This window comes from Pongo abelii, chromosome 17 (genome assembly GCF_028885655.2).
Source record: "Pongo abelii isolate AG06213 chromosome 17, NHGRI_mPonAbe1-v2.0_pri, whole genome shotgun sequence".
Classification (NCBI taxonomy): Eukaryota; Metazoa; Chordata; class Mammalia; order Primates; family Hominidae; genus Pongo; species Pongo abelii.
In genome coordinates this window covers 94,881,896-94,900,444 of record NC_072002.2, presented here as the reverse complement: position 1 = coordinate 94,900,444, position 18,549 = coordinate 94,881,896, and the positions used below count along the sequence as shown (strand labels likewise).

Sequence of the window (18,549 nt, the reverse complement as noted above, 5' to 3'; positions counted from 1 at the left end):
TTACTGGCCCGAGGAAGTGAGCAATATCACCCTTGTGCATAATTACTCGTCTTCACATCATCTATCTCAGGCAGCCATGCAGCAGCAGCCATAATGTTACAGGTGAATGTTTCGAATTTCAATTACAAGAGGAATTAAGGTCATGATCAAAATTTCCTATAAAGGCACTAAATATTAAAGGAGATTCAAAATTCATTTCCCCAACAACAACAAAAGACTAAGACCAATCTAGAAAGACCTTTGAATTTTAAAATGCTGTCTAACAACCTCTGGAGCCGGCACGGAGGAGCTTGCCTACACTGCCACTCGGCGCCCACATCCACGTGGGACAGACGGTCGCCATCCTGTGGCAGTCCCCTCACTTCGTCCACGTGGGACAGACGGTCACCGTACCATGGCATCGTCCCCTCGCTTCGTCCACGTGGGACAGACGGTCACTGTCCCATGCCATCATCCTCTTGCTTCGTCCACGTGGGACAGACATTGCTTCGTCCACGTGGGACAGACGGTCACCATCCCATGTGGTCCCCTTGCTTTGTCCATGTAGGACAGACGGTCACCATCCTGTGGCATCCCCTCACTTCATCCACATGGGACAGACAGTCACCGTCCCGTGGCATTGTCCCCTCGATTCGTCCTGCTGATGCTGCCTCCCAGTGGGCACTGCAGCCTGGCATTCACGCTATCACCCAGGGAGACAGAAGCAAATGCTAAACCCTAAGGGTACCCATGTGTAGGTAGGGGACAATCATGCTGTGTGCAATGAGAGCACCCAGCAAGAGCGCACAGAAGCAGCCTGGCCCAAAGTCCCTGTGAACTGATTAAGAAGGTATCTGTCGGAGGACGCTCGCAGAAGTTTCCACGTGTGGTCCTGACAAACTCCCAAAGCGGCCCACCCAGTACCGCACCCAGCTAGAGCGGCTGCAGCCCCACCCAGTGGGGCTGAATTCCCACCCAGTGGCAGAATTCCCTTACCTCTCACAACCCCTTGCACAACATCCAACCCTAAGACTACAACTGAGTTGCGGGAGAGCTTCTTGACTTTTCTTTCTTCATCTTTAAGAAACCATCACCGAAAACAGGAAAGAAACCCACTGTTCACATGGCCTCTTCGGTTGCGGCTGACTGACCTGCGATGGTGTGTGCGTACAGCCGGCTGCCGAAGGTGAAGACGTGCAGCTCGTACAGCTTGGCAATCTTCTCCAGGAAGTCCTTGCAGTGCGGACGCAAGCGCGTGTGCAGCATGGGCTCACCCCGGCCCAGCTGGAAGTGAAAGATGCCCTGAAAAGAACAACAGCAACAGTTGGGAGAAAAGGCCTGAGGAGCTCCAGCAGCCCCTGCAACCTGTGTGCCCGAGACAGGCATCCTGAGAACACGCATGTGCCCCAGACAGGCGTCCTGAAGACACACATGTGCCCACCGCTCCACAGGGGACAGAGGACATGAGTGTGGACACGCCCCTCCACGTGGGCATGGGACAGAGGACGTGTGTGGACACGCCCCTCCATGTGGGCATGGGACAGGGGATAGGAGTGTGTACACGCCTCTCCACGTGGGACACAGGACACATGTCCGCCCGAGCCTCCAAATAAGGACGTGACCCTAACTGGTGCAAGGGGCTACCCGTAGCATTTAAAACCCACTGTGTAAGTACTTTCCACGCACACGGTACGAGTGAGCGAGTGCGGCCTTCTCTGCTGCGGGAATGCCCTCAGTGAGTGTGAATCCTGACTGCCCGTGGTAACTAGGATAACCACCTACCTGCAACAACTGTTCAAGATAACCACCCTGGGTAACCACGTTAACAGTAACAGCCTACGGTAACTACATGATAACCACCGTTGACAGCTACACTAACTACTCACAATAGCTACCTGCCTGCAACGACCCGCCTAGGATAACCACCCCCGATAACTAGCCAACAGTAACAACCTGTGATAACTACATGATAACCACCCCCGATAACCAGCCAAGAGTAACAGCCTGTGATAACTACACGATAACCACCCCCGATAACCAGCCAACGGTAACGACCTATGATAACTACACGATAACCACCCCCGATAACCAGCCAACAGTAAAGACCTGTGATAACTACACAATAACCACCCCCGATAACCATGCCAACAGTCACCACCTATGATAACTACATAACCACCGATGACAGCTACACTACCTACCTACCTGCAACGACCGCCTAGGATATAACCACCCCGATAACCACGCCAACAGTAACAACCTACACCAACTATGAGATAACCACTGATGTCACTTCTGCCTTTGTTTCCTCAAATGCTGACAGGTGTTACACAGCAAGGCCACCGCAGCTGCTCAGAACAGACCTCCACCCACATCACGTGCTGACAGTGTTTGCCTGAGCTACCGAATAAAGGAAATCAACATTCCCGGGTAACCTGGTATAACGCATGGGTGATTTTCAGATACAGTTTCTTTCATCTACATATACAACACAAAAGCTGAAAGTATTCTAAGTCATACTTAGTAGACAGATGAAATGAGCAATACTGACTCACTCACATATGATCAACATGCAAATAAGTTTGCTTTCCTTAGGAAGTTAAACTTCGATCCTTTAAATCCTGTTATTTTCTCAGTAAAATATTTACTCTTAATGGCTTTAAAAAAAGGTAGATGACTTAAGTTCAGTTACATTTTTCTAGTTCTAAGTTAGTTACGACCCTCATGAAGAAGCTACTCTGTTCAAGGTTTAGGAGTGAGAAGTTCCAGTAACAACTTTCCCAGTTATGTTTTTCTAGCTCTAAGTTAGTTACTACCATCATGAAGAAGCTACTCTGTTAAATATTTAGAACTGAGAAGTTCTAGTAACAACTTTTCCATTACTCAACAGTAAAAAGTCCAGCAGCTGTCCAGGCTTTGGGAGGTGTGGCCAGCACCACTTCTGATCCCTGAAATTGCTTTCAGAGGGGCCAGGAGGAGGGCCAGGCACACTACTGGATGTCTGGCCCTACTCCTGGGGGTCTCCTCTGGATGTCAAGTGGGGCACACTACTGCTACTGAGGAGGCAGAGGACAGACAGTTCATGCTTAGACCCCCTTCCCCACTACATCAGGACATTGTCACCTTGCAGACCACACACCTGAGAAACAGCCACATTATAACTAGACTCCAACTGTCTTCAGCAGGCCTATCCTGGAGATACTGAGAATCACATGAATTTTTTGGTTTCCCAGTGAATATAATCCATGCTGACACCCTACTGTAGCTTATTAAACATTCAATAGCATTATGTCTAAAATAACAATGTACCTAACTTAATTTGAAAATACTTTATTATTAAAAATCACCGGGCGTGGTGGCTCAACGCCTATAATCCCAACACTTTGGGAGGCCGAGGCGGGAGGATCACTTGAGGTCAGGAGTTCGAGACCAGCCTGGCCAATATGGCACAACCCCGTCTCTACTAAAAATATAAAAATTAGCTGGGTGTGGTGGTATACGCCTGTAGTCCCAGCTACTCGGGAGGCTGAGGCACAAGAATGGCTTGAACCCGGGAGGTGGAGGCTGCAGGATATAGAGATCGTGTCACTGCACTCCAGCTTGGGCAACCGAGTGAGACTCTGTCTCAAAAAATTAAAAAAAAAACAACAATAAAAAATAATTTTATTATTAAAAAATGCTAACAACCATCTGAGCCTTCAGCAAGTCATATTCTTTCTGCCGGCGCAGGCTCTCACCTTGAAGGTGGCGGTGGCTGTGACGATTTCTTGAAATAAGATGACAAGTTTGTCCCATCAATCAACTCTTCCTTTCACAAAGGGTTTCTCTGTAGCATGCAAAACTGTTTGACAGCATTTTACCCACAGAAGAACTGCTTTCAAAACTAGGGGCAATCCTCATAGACCCTGCCGCTGGTTTACCAACTAAGTTGATGGAATCTTCCAAATCCTTTGTGGTCATTTCAACAATGTTTGCAGCATCTTCTCCAGGAACAGATTCCATTTCAAGAAACTACTTTCTTTCCTCATCCATAAGAAGCAACTCCTCATCTGTTCGAGTTTCATCCTGAGGTTGCCACAATTCAGTCATCTTCAGGCTCCACTTCTAATTCTCGCACTATTTCCACCACATCTGCAGCTCCTTCCTCCGCTGAGGTCTTGAAGCCCTGGAAGTCACCCATGAAGGTTACAATCAACATCTTCCGAACTCCTGGTTGATGGGGATACTCTGACCTCTTCCCACGAATCACAAATGTCCCTGGTGGCACTCACAATGTCACAATGGTGAATCCTTTCCAGAAGGATTTTGATTTTCCCAGATTCATCAGAGGAATTGCTCTCTAAGACAGCTCCAGCCTTAGGAGATGTAGTTCTTTTATTTATTTATTTTTTTTTTTTTTTGAGACGGAGTCTTGCTCTGTCGCCCTGGCTGGAGTGCAGTGGTGCAATCTCGGCTCACTGCAAGCTCTGCCTCCTGGGTTCACACCATTCTCCCGCCTCAGCCTCCCGAGTAGCTGGGACTACAGGCGCCCGCCACCACGCCTGGCTAATTTTTTGTATTTTTAGTAGAGACGGGGTTTCACCGCATTAGCCAGGATGGTCTTGATCTCCTGACCTCGTGATCCACCCGCCTCGGCCTCCCAAAGTGCTGGGATGACAGGCGTGAGCCCCCGCGCCTGGCCGGGAGATGTAGTTCTTCAATAATAAGCCTTGAAGGTCGAAATCATTTCTTGAGCCCTGGCTGCAGGGTGGATGTGGTGTCAGCAGCATGAAAACAACATTCTTCTCCTGAGCGTCTCTGTCAGAGCTCGTGGGTGACCAAGTGCATGGTCAATGAGCAGGAATATTTCTGAGAAGAATCTCTCTTTCTGAGCAACAGGTCTCAAGAGCGGGCTTAGAATGGTCAGTAAACCATGCTGTGAACAGAGGGGCTGTCATCCAGGCTCTGTTGTTCCACGGATGGAGCACAGGCAGAGGAGATTTAGCATCATTCTTAAGGGCCCTGGGATTTTCAGAATGGCAAATGAGCACTGGCTTCAACTTAAAGTCACCAGCTGCATTAGTTAGTCTCCAGCGAGAGAGTCAGCCTGTCCTTTGAAGCCAGGCATTGACTTCTCCTCTCCAGCTACGAAAGTCCTAGACGGCATCTTCTTCCAATACAAGGCTGTTTCGTCTGCACTGAAAATCTGTTGTTTAGTGTGTTTAGTTTCATCAATGATCTCAGCCAGATCTCCTGGGGAACTTGCTGCAGTTTCTCCAACAGCACCTGCTGCTTCATCTTCACTTTTATGTTACGGAGACGGCTTCTTCCTTCAACCTCATGAACCAACCTGTGCTGGTTTCCAGCTTTTCTTCTGCAGCTTCCTCACCCCTCTCAGCCTTCACAGAATTGAAGAGAGTTGGGGCCTTGCTCTGGATTAGGCTTTGGCTTAAGGGAATGTTGTGACTGGTTTGATCTTCTACTCAGACCACTAAGACTTTCTCTTTCTCAGCAATAAGGCTGTTTCACTGTCTTCTCATCTGTGTGTTCACTGAAATAGTATTTTTAGTTTGCTTCAAGAACTTTTCCTTTGCATTCACACCTTGGCTGTTTAGTGCAAGAGGCCCAGCTTGCAGCCTTTCCTGGCTTCTGGCGTGCCTTCCTCACTAAGCATAATCACGTCTACCTTTTGATTTAAAGTGAGAGACTGGTGAGCCTTCCTCCCACTTGAACACACCGAGGTCACTGTAGGGTTACTACTTTGGCCTAATTTCAATATTGTTGTGCCTCAGAGAATAGGGAGGCCTGAGCACTGGGACAGAGACAGGGAATGGCCGGTTGGTGGAGCAGTCAGGACACACACATTTACCCATTATGTTTGCCGTCTTATGTGGGTGTGGTTCGTGGCACCCCAAAACAATGACAACAGTGACCTCAAAGATCACTGACTACAGCTCCCTGTCACAGCAGAACACTAATGAGGAGCCTGAAGTACACTGGAATTTCCAGAGCATGGCACAACACCTGGGGGCACACGCTGCTGGAAAATGGCACCTGCAGACGTGCTCGCCGGGTTGCCCCGAGCCTTCTCTCTGTGAACACAGTATCCGTGAAGCACCATAAAATGAGGTGTGCCTGTAAAACTCACTCAATGCCCAACTTCAAAGGCAAAATAAAAGCAGGGAACAGCCACAGCAACTCATGAAGGTATATGTGTGCAGAATGTATTTTCATAAAGTCCTTACATCCTTCAAAATACCTAGTTTGTCAGAAAATAGGCATAGAAAAAAACCTTGGCCAGGCGCGGTGGCTCACGCCTGTAATCCCAGCACTTTGGGAGGCCAAGGCGGGTGGATCACAAAGTCAAGAGATCGAGACCATCCTTGCTAACACGGTGAAACCCCATCTCTACTAAAAAAATACAAAAAATTAGCCGGGCGTGGTGGCGGGCACCTCTAGTCCCAGCTACTTGGGAGGCTGAGGCAGGAGAATGGCGTGAACTCGGGAGGTGGAGCTTGCAGTGAGCCGAGATCGTACCACTGCACTCCAGCTCGGGCGACAGAGTGAGACTCTGTCTCAAAACAAACAAACAAACAAACAAACAAACAACCTTAGTGAGTAGAGTACTGGGTATGAATGAAGCAACCTGAAAATATCTAGTCACAGTTTATACAGCATAGAATAGATTGCTGTATAAGATGCCATGATACACACAAATGACTAACACAGCCAGAAATAGAAGCTGTTTTGTGGGTTAGACCTGAATTCCAGCCCTAAAGGAAACTCCTGTGCAGCACGGCAGTTACTCGATTCTCTTCATTCTGCAAACAGCATAAAATGCGAGAGTTTGTGCCACCTGGGGGATCTGTGCAGATCACCCTGACCACCTGACTGACTTACTAGGCCAAACTTAACCAAACTTCTTCCAGATGAAGCTTGTCACAAATTTGACTTATGTGTAACTGTCACCAATCTGTCCCCGATGTTGGTGCCACACCCGGCATTCAGCAGCGGAGGATGCCCAGCTCTCTGGTGCACCCTCCAGCCTGCCGGGTGTCTGCTGTCGGGACCTGCAAGAACCCCAGGAACCTTTAGGAACTGGTAAGGTCAGAACTGATGGGCCTCTGAAATCCCAAATCTAACGCCAGAGTCCACATACTATCTGTTTAATAGCAAACATTTAAAAAACAACTCAGTGTTGGTGAGGGCCTCCCTGAGGGCCACCGTCTAGGCCAACACAAGCCTCTGGGCAAGCCTCTTGGCACAGACATTAAAAGCCTTCGGTCTAGAAATTCAGCTTCTCTGGCTCCATCCTGAGGACACAGTTGAGGCGCAGGAAGGGTTTCGTGTGTATTAAACAGGGTTCTGCCCTCACCCTGCGTTTCCCCGTGTTTCCCCTGGAGAATGCACGCTGGCCACCTCCCACCCAGCCTTTTCCTCCAGCCCAGTTCTCCCAAGCACAAACCCAGGCGTCCACCTGTCCTTGACATCCCAGCGACATAAAGGCATCCAACACCAACGTCCTCCCCACCAAGACCGTCCCTCTCAGGACACGCCTCGCACCATCCACCGCACCATCCTCACAGGCTCGGAACGCTTCTGCCTTCTCCGACAGCGTGCTGGGCAGGCACAAAAAGGGCTCCCACACAAACGGCAGGAAGTGCGAGACACAGTGGGCGTCGGGATGTCTGCCCGGGGGCCACGGATGCTCCCCAACAGCCCAGCAGACACACGGCCCACGCCCAGAACTAGTGAGTCTGCTATCCAAATCCAGGCTGACCTACGGGAAATCATCTAAAAAACAAGATAACACACTTCTGAATCAAAATTCTAGGACCTGCGGTTCCTGGGAAACTGTCCGTAGGTGCTGACTGCACTCACTTTATTCGACATCTGCTGACAGTGCTGCTCGGTCGTGTGAATCAACGTCTGGTCCAAGTCGACCATGAGCACCAGCTTCCGGTTTCGATGTAGTCGCTGCTGGTCTTCTCTTCCCAGCTGTTCAGCTTGCTACAATTAAAAAGAAACAAGAAATGACAAAGTCAGTATGTTTGCATCCAAGGTAAAACTCCATTTCATCAAGAAACACGAAACGGTATCAATGTGTTCCTCTCCAGCCCCCCCACACCCCACGGACTGCACCGTACAGGCCGAGAGGCAGGGCTGGGTCACCAACCTGGTCACAGCAACCTCGCTTGTGACCACAATTTTATAATTCAGTTAAATACGTGAGCCAAAGAAAACGGAGGGGGAAGGGAAACTGGTTGTTTCTATAAAAGCTGGATTCAACAGTATGGAACGCTCAATAAAAGTGAGCTGCAAAATTAACGAAGAAACCAAGTCGGCCGGCTGGGAGAAGGGAGACGCTGGGTGGCCCAAGCTGGGCAGCAGAGACTGGCAAGGGCAATGCGCTCAGAACCTCCCACGTTCAGAACCTCCTACGCTCAGCCTATTCTTGTGCCTTGAAGAGACCCGGGGGCCTGGGGACAGCACATCGGGGTGTCCCTGCACGCGGGGCCCAGAGTGGTGCTCCTAACAAGGGCCCGGCCACCCCGGCCGGCATCAGGGGCCCGGCGTGGGACACGGGATGTGACGTGCTAGGACGCACCACGCTCGCTGCCTTTCTCACTGTAACTGGCCCTCACTCTTCACAACAAAATCCTGGTCCTGTTCAGGGGGGACCTCCTCCCGTGCCCGTCCCCAAAGGGAAATGCACGGAGGGGCTGGCAGGTGCCGGAAGGATGGGGGGTACTTCCTCCTCCCTTCACCCTCAAACTTGCCAGCTTTGGTTTATGCACACACATTTTACATTTGTTTAAAGTTTGGTAATTCAGAAAACCCAGAATCCTGTATCTGGCATTTTGCTTTTCCCATAAAAAGATAGACTGAAATTGGCGTCCATCATTTAAAAGCACGAATTTACTAAAATCATAACACTGGAAAGTGTTTTACCTATTTACAAAACTGTGCAGCCCTGAAAGTCTGTAAGATCACAAACTAGTTTTTCTCGGCTCCCAGAGCATTTTCACCAAAGGGGTGAAGCGAGGTCAGGGAGACGGCATCTGCCTCAAGCACAGGAGGTGCCCGGAGCCGCTGACCCACAGTGCCCCAGCAACTCCTGAAATACATAAACGAGGCGCAGACACTCGAAGATAAAAACCCATCTCACTCTTAACTGGGCACAGGAACACCTGCCCGTCCTCTCCACCCCGCGTACCCCAGGGGCTCTCCTGTCGGCTACAAGGCAAACACTCCTGGGACCCCCAACCCCCCCCCCCCGGCATGTGCCCACTCTCCCGAGCCAGCTTCCCACTGGTACCAGCAGCAGCCGCTCCTGTAGCCAACAAGGTGATGCCACCCACGTCCCCCCGCCCCCACCCCCGGCCACCGACTCCTTGCCATTATCTGCCCCAATATATGCTTTGCCCTCCCGGCTCATCTGGCACATGCCTTGGCAGCGCGGCCACCTCCTGAGCTCCACAAGCAGCTGTCACATCCCTCCCCAGTTAGGACTTGGCTCGAGGGAACCCAGGCTGAGCCTGGCTGTTCATAGCTGCGGTGGCAGCACCTGGTGTTCCCGACACGCAGGTCATGCAGCCTCGGGGCCCCGAGTCGCTTTTGCAGGCGGACTTGTCTGTGGAGAACCAAGGGCAACCGTCCCTGCTTCAGGAAGGCCGCAGTCCTATAAGTCATCCATGTGACGAGGGGTTGTTTCAGTAACAACGACGACAACCACACATCCGTGTTTCTGCAGCCGCCCTCCTCAGAGCACCACGCTTCCCCAACACGCCGCCGCTGATGCCCGGCTCACCTCGGAGCTCACCATCAACTCTGGCACGCTGTGCACCATGGACACGGTCGCCGTGGACAGCGGCACCTGCTGCTTCCCGTTCTTACTCTGCAACCTGCGAATGCAAGGACAGGTTCAGGGCTTTCAGCTGAGTCTCTGCGCACAGATGCACACTGAGCTCTAAGTGACAGGATTCCAGCTGATGTTTTAACGGACACACGCTGCTATCTTAGCACAGAACTTGATTCTGTCGGCAAATGTGGCCTTTCCTTTCCACGGACAGGAAAACTGGTGGAAACACTGAGCTTGTGGCCACACTCACGAACACACAGAGCCATAGTTCTTCATGAAAACAAACTGCAAAGTCACACAGAAGCAGAAACAGGCCCTCAACCATGAAAATGCAGAAAAAGTAGCTGCCACACCTCCCACTTGGCATTAGAGGTAAAACAGCCCCCAGCATGGGGCGCTCGGGGGCCCAGAGGGAGGTGCTGCTCCAGGCACTCAGCAATCTGCGTCTTCACAGTTAGGAGAAAACAGGTCTCAGCCCTCCAGCATGCCCCCCCCCACCACACCTGAGAATGGCATGAGGCTGGGGTGACAGAGCAGGAAGGACTGCCTCCAAGGAAACCCACTGAGTGTGACTCGCATGGGGCCCAAGGGAGGCGTCTGCCTCTGCCGCTGGGAAACCAAGGGCCTCACTGTGTTCCCAACACAGCTTCTCGGACTCCCTGGAGGCCACCACCTCAAGCCCCAGCAGGCAGCGATCTCACTGTTCCAGATACTTACTGGATGCCACCACCTCGAGCCCCAGCAGGCAGCGATCTCACTGTTCCGCATACTTACTGGGTGCCACCACCTCGAGCCCCGGCAGGCAGCGATCTCACTGTTCCGGATACTTACTGGGTGGCACCACCTCGAGCCCCGGCAGGCAGCGATCTCACTGTTCCGGATACTTACTGGGTGCCACCACCTCGAGCCCCGGCAGGCAGCTATCTCACTGTTCCGGATACTTACTGGGTGCCACCACCTCGAGCCCCAGCAGGCAGCGATCTCACTGTTCTGGATACTTACTGGGTGAGGTCTTGGCCACATTCAGCACACAGGCCTTTCATGACAACTGGGTGGCTGCATCCTTCTAATCTCACCAGAACCGCTCTACAAAACACAAAGGGAAGAACACTTTAAAATCTCTTGGTTTATCAAAAGAGCCCCCAAGTAAGAATTTTAAAATCTAAGTTTTTGTACCAATTCTACACTAACTCTTGCATAACTTTGTAGGCAGGTGACATCATCCCTTGAGGGCATTTCTTTGTCTATAAAATGAAAGGACTTTCCACCTACGGGTCTCTCTCACGAAAAACGACACGCCACCACACCTCACCACCCCCGTGCCACCCGTGGAACAGCTGAAAAAACTAAGGATGTCTGGTCCAAAGAGGAGACTTGGGGATAACATAAAGTTGTCTCAAAACACGCTATTTATATGTGATCCTCTGACATTTCTGTTAGAGAATTTATAAAATCTAAAACTTTCATATCATTCCCAGTCTAGAGAGAGGCTGATGCAACTACATTTTCCTGACAAAACTACTCTAATATTCGTTTTATATAAACACAAACTGTTTTATTTGTCCAAACAGTGGTCATCCGGCAGAAGCCACAGAAGAAGTGCTGAAATCTGAAGGCTACGAGACCAGAGGCCGCCCAGCACTCAGCGCCCGCCCCTAGGTGCCTGCAGCCCCCACACTCCCACCCCAGCCGAGCTGCTCTGACCACCCCGCTCCGCAGACATGGGGCCGCCGGCACTCAGCGTCCCTAGGAGCTCGCAACCCCCACACTCCCGTCCCAGCCGAGCTGCTCTGACCACCCCGCCCCGCAGACATGGGGCCACCGGCACTCAGCGTCCCTAGGAGCTCGCAACCCCCACACTCCCGTCCCAACTGGGCTGCTCTGACCACCCCGCTCCGCAGACACGAGGCTGCCTGGCACTCAGCGTCCCTAGGAGCTCGCAACCCCCACACTCCCATCCCAGCTGGGCTGCTCTGACCACCCCGCCCCGCAGACATGGGGCCGCCGGCACTCAGCACCCACCCCTAGGTGCTCACAGCCCCCACACTCCTGTCCCAGCTGGGCTGCTCCGACCACCCTACCCACGGACATGAGGCTGCTCAGCACTCAGCACCCCCCAGGTACTCACAGCCCCCACACCCCCCTCCCGGCTGGGCTGCTCCAACCACCCCGCCCCGCAGACACGAGACAGCCACCCAAGCTGCATCTGTCAATGGGACCTTTCCAGGTGGGATGCCCCATGGCCCACCGAGACCCCCAGCCATGTCATCGAGAGGGTGCAAGGATCAGGCCACAGGTGGAAACAAGGCGGAGCCACATCCTCCATGCCCACTGTGCCATGGTAGGCTGCACTGGGAGACTGGAAGGGGAGGGTCTGCAGCCTGCATCCTGCAGGGGAGCGGAGGGGCGGGTCTGCAGCCTGCATCCTGCAAGAGTGGGTTTGCAGCCTGCCTCCTGCAGGGGAGCGGAGGGGCAGGTCTACAGCCTGCATCCTGCAGGGGAGCGGAGGGGCAGGTCTACAGCCTGCATCCTGCAGGGGAGCGGAGGGGTGGGTCTGTAGCCTGCATCCTTCAGGGAGACTTGGAGGGGTGGGTCTGTAGCCTGCATCCTGGAGGGAGACTGGAAGGGGCGGGTTTGCAGCCTGCATCCTGCAGGGAGACTCGGAGGGGCGGGTCTGTAGCCTGGAGGGGAGTGGAGGGGAGTTCTTCCTGGGGAGGAGGATGGGTGTGTGCAGATCACCCTGGAGGAGGAATGGTGCTGAGGAGACACGGTGCGGGGCTCCGAGCCCTCGAGGATGGAGTGGGCTGCCAGTGACTATCAAGAATCAGAGCTCCTCCGAGTCCTGGGCCTGGAACCCTAATCCTGACCCTGCACGTACACAATGCATGTGCAACATAAATGGATTCCGCGTTAGACGGGTCCCATCCCCAAGACATCTCATCATGTATACACGCAAATATTCCAAAATCCAAAAAAATCCAGAAATCCGAAACACTTCTGCTTCCAAGCAGTTTGGATAAGGGAGACTCAATCTGTATCAGGTTTTTTTCTTAAACCAGACAACAAAATAGTGACACCTCGTTTGAAAAAGTGTGTTAAACTTTCTAAGGTGACAAGTACGATTTCTTTAATTTTATCAAAATACTTTACAATGAATGATTAGAGTTCTGCCCTCAAATGCCCCAATGAGCAGACTTAACCTAAAAAACCCAATCTCCGAAAAAAAAAAAAGGAATGCACAAACCCCACACTGGACCATCCTCCCTCCCAGTGACTGCACCTGGTCAAAGACACTGCCAGGCTTCACAGGCCTCAAGGACACCTGCTCCCTGCTTGCTGAGGCCGCAGGGGCCATCCCCGCCCAGGAGTCTGTGTCCCTACAGCCATCACACTCGGGGCCTCCACATCCAGGCTCCTCCCCGATGGCTGGCAGCCCCCAACTCCCCAGCTGAGCTGTTTTCGTCCACCCACAGGGCTCTGCGGCCCCACCGCCAACACCCAAACCCAGTCCTCCCAATGGCCCCACGTCCTTCCCCCAGGCACTGCTCCCCCAGTCCTGGCAGCAACCCCACTTGGGAGCCCCAGCCCCTCTAACAGCCTTCCCTGGTCTCCAGCTGACATCATTTTGCAATCAGCCTTCTGCAAGGAAACTCTGCACAGCTCCTGCCCACACAGACACCAGCTAACAGCGGGCTCCTCGCTCTACCACTGCCCCACGCAGGACACCAGCTCACGGCGGGCTCCTCGCTCTACCCCCTGCCCCACGCAGGACACCAGCTCACGGCGGGCTCCTCGCTCTACCCGCTGCCCCACGCAGGACACCAGCTCACGGCGGGCTCCTCGCTCTACCCGCTGCCCCACGCAGACACCAGCTCACGGCGGGCTCCTCGCTCTACCCGCTGCCCCACGCAGGACACCAGCTCACGGCGGGCTCCTCTCTCTACCCGCTGCCCCACGCAGGACACCAGCTCACGGCGGGCTCCTCGCTCTACCCGCTGCCCCACGCAGGACACCAGCTCACGGCGGGCTCCTCGCTCTACCCGCTGCCCCACGCAGGACACCAGCTCACGGCGGGCTCCTCGCTCTACCCGCTGCCCCACGCAGGACACCAGCTCACGGCGGGCTCCTCGCTCTACCCGCTGCCCCACGCAGGACACCAGCTCACGGCGGGCTCCTCGCTCTACCCCCTGCGCCACGCAGACACCAGCTCACGGCGGGCTCCTCGCTCTACCCCCTGCGCCACGCAGACACCAGCTCACGGCGGGCTCCTCGCTCTACCCCCTGCGCCACGCAGACACCAGCTCACGGCGGGCTCCTCGCTCTACCCCCTGCGCCACGCAGACACCAGCTCACGGCGGGCTCCTTGCTCTACCCGCTGCCCCATGCAGGACACCAGCTCACCGCGGGCTCCTCGTTCTACCCCTTGCAAGGGGAAGAAAGGGAAAGGAAACCTCAAATATGAACTAGGAGGATTTTGCCAATCTCTCCTAAACACGTTAGCATGAAGAAAGACCTGGGGTGTCTCTAGCTTAACCAATAAACAGGTGTTTTTTTGTAGAAATTGACAAGTTGGTTCTGAAATTTATATGGAAATTCAGGAAACCTAGAATCTCAATTTTGAAAAATAACAGAGAAATTTTACTACCTGACTTCAGAACTTATCAGGCATACATCATAAACGCATGGAACAGAGGAGTCCAGAAAGACTCAAAGGCATGACTGACGGACGACCCACCAAGGTGTCCAGAAAACTCTGTGGTGGGGGGCACCTTCCAGCCAGTGGGGCTTCACACAAACGGATCAACGGCTGCCAAACGCCTGCAGAATGTGTTCTGCAAAGATTTTCTCCACTGTTCCCCACCCCGAGTCCACCCTAGGAGCCGTCCACTCTTCTTCACCCCGAGTCCACCCTGGGAGCCGTCCACTCTTCCCCCACCCCGAGTCCACCCTGAGAGCCGTCCACTCTTCCCCCACCCCGAGTCCACCCTGGGAGCCGTCCACTCTTCCCCACCCCGAGTCCACCCTGCGAGCCGTCCACTCTTCCCCCACCCCGAGTCCACCCTGAGAGCCGTCCACTCTTCCCCCACCCCGAGTCCACCCTGCGAGCCGTCCACTCTTCCCCCACCCCGAGTCCACCCTGCGAGCCGTCCACTCTTCCCCACCCCGAGTCCACCCTGCGAGCCGTCCACTCTTCCCCACCCCGAGTCCACCCTGGGAGCCGTCCACTCTTCCCCACCCCGAGTCCACCCTGCGAGCCGTCCACTCTTCCCCCACCCCGAGTCCACCCTGCGAGCCGTCCACTCTTCCCCCACCCCGAGTCCACCCTGCGAGCCGTCCACTCTTCCCCCACCCCGAGTCCACCCTGCGAGCCGTCCACTCTTCCCCCACCCCGAGTCCACCCTGGGAGCCGTCCACTCTTCCCCCACCCCGAGTCCACCCTGGGAGCCGTCCACTCTTCCCCACCCCGAGTCCACCCTGGGAGCCGTCCACTCTTCCCCCACCCCGAGTCCACCCTGGGAGCCGTCCACTCTTCCCCCACCCCGAGTCCACCCTGCGAGCCGTCCACTCTTCCCCACCCCGAGTCCACCCTGCGAGCCGTCCACTCTTCCCCACCCCGAGTCCACCCTGCGAGCCGTCCACTCTTCCCCCACCCCGAGTCCACCCTGCGAGCCGTCCACTCTTCCCCCACCCCGAGTCCACCCTGCGAGCCGTCCACTCTTCCCCACCCTGAGTCCACCCTGCGAGCCGTCCACTCTTCCCCCACCCCGAGTCCACCCTGGGAGCCGTCCACTCTTCCCCCACCCCGAGTCCACCCTGGGAGCCGTCCACTCTTCCCCCACCCCGCGAGCCGTCCACTCTTCCCCACCCTGAGTCCACCCTGCGAGCCGTCCACTCTTCCTCCACCCCGAGTCCACCCTGGGAGCCGTCCACTCTTCCCCCACCCCGAGTCCACCCTGGGAGCCGTCCACTCTTCCCCCACCCCGAGTCCACCCTGCGAGCCGTCCACTCTTCCCCCACCCCGAGTCCACCCTGGGAGCCGTCCACTCTTCCCCCACCCCGAGTCCACCCTGGGAGCCGTCCACTCTTCCCCCACCCCGAGTCCACCCTGGGAGCCGTCCACTCTTCTCCCACCCCGAGTCCACCCTGGGAGTCGTCCACTCTTCCCCACTCCGAGTCCACCCTGGGAGCCGTCCACTCTTCCACATCTCGAGTCCACCCTGGGAGCCGTCCACTCTTCCCCCACCCTGAGTCCATCCTGGGAGTCGTCCACTCTTCCCCACTCCGAGTCCACCCTGCGAGCCGTCCACTCTTCCCCCACCCCGAGTCCACCCTGAGAGCCGTCCACTCTTCCCCCACCCCGAGTCCACCCTGCGAGCCGTCCACTCTTCCCCCACCCCGAGTCCACCCTGCGAGCCGTCCACTCTTCCCCACCCCGAGTCCACCCTGCGAGCCGTCCACTCTTCCCCACCCCGAGTCCACCCTGGGAGCCGTCCACTCTTCCCCACCCCGAGTCCACCCTGCGAGCCGTCCACTCTTCCCCCACCCCGAGTCCACCCTGCGAGCCGTCCACTCTTCCCCCACCCCGAGTCCACCCTGCGAGCCGTCCACTCTTCCCCCACCCCGAGTCCACCCTGCGAGCCGTCCACTCTTCCCCCACCCCGAGTCCACCCTGCGAGCCGTCCACTCTTCCCCCACCCCGAGTCCACCCTGGGAGCCGTCCACTCTTCCCCACCCCGAGTCCACCCTGGGAGCCGTCCACTCTTCCCCCACCCCGAGTCCACCCTGGGAGCCGTCCACTCTTCCCCCACCCCGAGTCCACCCTGCGAGCCGTCCACTCTTCCCCACCCCGAGTCCACCCTGCGAGCCGTCCACTCTTCCCCACCCCGAGTCCACCCTGCGAGCCGTCCACTCTTCCCCCACCCCGAGTCCACCCTGCGAGCCGTCCACTCTTCCCCCACCCCGAGTCCACCCTGCGAGCCGTCCACTCTTCCCCACCCTGAGTCCACCCTGCGAGCCGTCCACTCTTCCCCCACCCCGAGTCCACCCTGGGAGCCGTCCACTCTTCCCCCACCCCGAGTCCACCCTGGGAGCCGTCCACTCTTCCCCCACCCCGCGAGCCGTCCACTCTTCCCCACCCTGAGTCCACCCTGGGAGCCGTCCACTCTTCCTCCACCCCGAGTCCACCCTGGGAGCCGTCCACTCTTCCCCCACCCCGAGTCCACCCTGGGAGTCGTCCACTCTTCCCCACTCCGAGTCCACCCTGGGAGCCGTCCACTCTTCCCCATCTCGAGTCCACCCTGGGAGCCGTCCACTCTTCCCCCACCCCGAGTCCATCCTGGGAGTCGTCCACTCTTCCCCACTCCGAGTCCACCCTGGGAGCCGTCCACTCTTCCCCCACCCCGAGTCCACCCTGGGAGCCGTCCACTCTTCCCCCACCCCGAGTCCATCCTGGGAGCCGTCCACTGTTCCTCAGCCTAAGTCCACCCTGGGAAGCTGTGTGACCCCTCGCGCAGTGACACTAGGCTGCCACAAAGGACGGGGGCCTCCTGCTCCAAGGAAGAGCTGGTAGCAAGACCAGGTGCCACCTGCCTTCCCCAGCACAGGTCTAAGAGCGAGTGTGAGCTGGCCCCGCTTCCCACAAACAGCCTCCCTTGGACCATCAGCTAAGTCGGGTGCGCACTGCCTGCTGTCACCAACAGTGTCATACAAGTCAGACAAGAGCGACTGTAAGACGGAGGCGCCACAGACAGATGACTACAGCAGATGCCTAGTTCTACACGAGGAACGAAGCTTCTAGAACAGTGTCACAGCAGCTGTAACAGCTGGGTCTTGACAGATGAGGAGGAAGCAGGTGAGGGCTGGAAATGACAACCACGCAAGGTCCCGGTGGCAGAGCCAAGGCCGGCTCCTGACGCCAAGGGCACTGCACCCAGTGCACGTGGGCAGCACTCCGCAGGCTTCCGGCAACGTGACCAAACGCGGGCCTTCATAGAAAATCACTCGCATACTGGCCACGTCAGAGAGTCATGTAATTTTCTTACCGCAGTTGAAAACTTCTGCCTGTCTTATTCTAGGGCAGGCTCTGCTCCCCCAGGACCCCTGTAGTGGCTGGAGACACTCCTGGATATCACACCTGGAGGCAGGGAAGCTGCTCAGCAACCCACAGCATGCAGGATGCTCCCAGCCAGGCCATCTGGCTCAGAATGTGTGTGTGTGCAAAGGCCGGGAAACCTGCATGCAGACAGAGCAGAGAGCAACGTCTTTTCTTAATACGAGACATTCCTACACTTTGTCTTTGCAGACGCTGACAGAAAACAGGGGTGAAAAGCCCTGAACACTCTCATTCCAGCCTCCATGCTCCAGGCAGAGAAACGTCTCCACACCTTAACAAGGGGAGTGACACGCTGTGGATTCTCTAATGCGGATACACAAACGTAAAAACATCCAACCAAAGAGCTCAGCCCAAAAATGTCCAATCAGTCACCAATAAATGTTTTCTGGTTTGTCCTAAAGAAAATCCATGAGAAAGCCATGACATGTAATTTCTAAACAAGTTATTTTCCTCAAAATACACAACTATAGTAAGTACCAAACTCTGTGGGGTTCTGGGCTCTCAGCTCTCTCAGGGGAGGTCCGAGGGCATGGGTACATCAGAGAGGGCTACGGGCTCGGCCTGGACCACGGACGCCATCACCTCTGAGCATCCGCTCCAGGTGGGTCCAACCTTC

General features: G+C 55.4%; 2 protein-coding genes across 9 annotated transcripts in view; one reads left to right on the top strand and one right to left on the bottom strand.

The window, feature by feature from the left end:
• The window catches only part of CTDP1 (CTD phosphatase subunit 1), a 76,572-nt gene that overhangs the window by 49,433 nt on the left and 8,590 nt on the right, over positions 1-18,549 (bottom strand). For 5 of the 6 annotated variants that reach the window (XM_024236055.3, XM_024236053.3, XM_024236054.3 and 2 more), the window contains exons 2-5: positions 10,823-10,906; positions 9,770-9,863; positions 7,840-7,968; positions 1,131-1,281 (exon numbers count right to left, since the gene is read on the bottom strand). In XM_024236055.3, the coding sequence (XP_024091823.3) occupies positions 1,131-1,281; positions 7,840-7,968; positions 9,770-9,863; positions 10,823-10,863 (415 nt within the window). In that variant the 5' untranslated portion in view covers positions 10,864-10,906. Of the gene's footprint in view, positions 1-1,130; positions 1,282-7,839; positions 7,969-8,910; positions 9,051-9,769; positions 9,864-10,822; positions 10,907-18,549 lie in introns of those variants that run through there. The other variant, XM_054538129.2, reaches the window with a different exon arrangement.
• Positions 2,138-18,330, top strand: LOC129051648 (uncharacterized protein DKFZp434B061-like). Of its 3 annotated transcripts, none has more exons than XR_008516074.1 (4): positions 2,138-2,409; positions 11,392-11,479; positions 12,048-12,161; positions 18,123-18,330. XR_008516074.1 is itself a non-coding variant. In XM_063716973.1 (4 exons), the coding sequence occupies exons 3-4, from the start codon at positions 12,053-12,055 to the stop codon at positions 14,280-14,282; spliced, it is 957 nt and encodes a 318-aa protein (XP_063573043.1). In that variant the 5' UTR covers positions 2,138-2,409; positions 11,392-11,479; positions 12,048-12,052; the 3' UTR covers positions 14,283-14,307. The 3 variants fall into 3 exon arrangements, 1 of the variants encoding a protein (XP_063573043.1); XR_008516073.2 differs by having other exon boundaries at positions 11,392-11,940; XM_063716973.1 differs by lacking the exon at positions 18,123-18,330 and adding an exon at positions 13,435-14,307.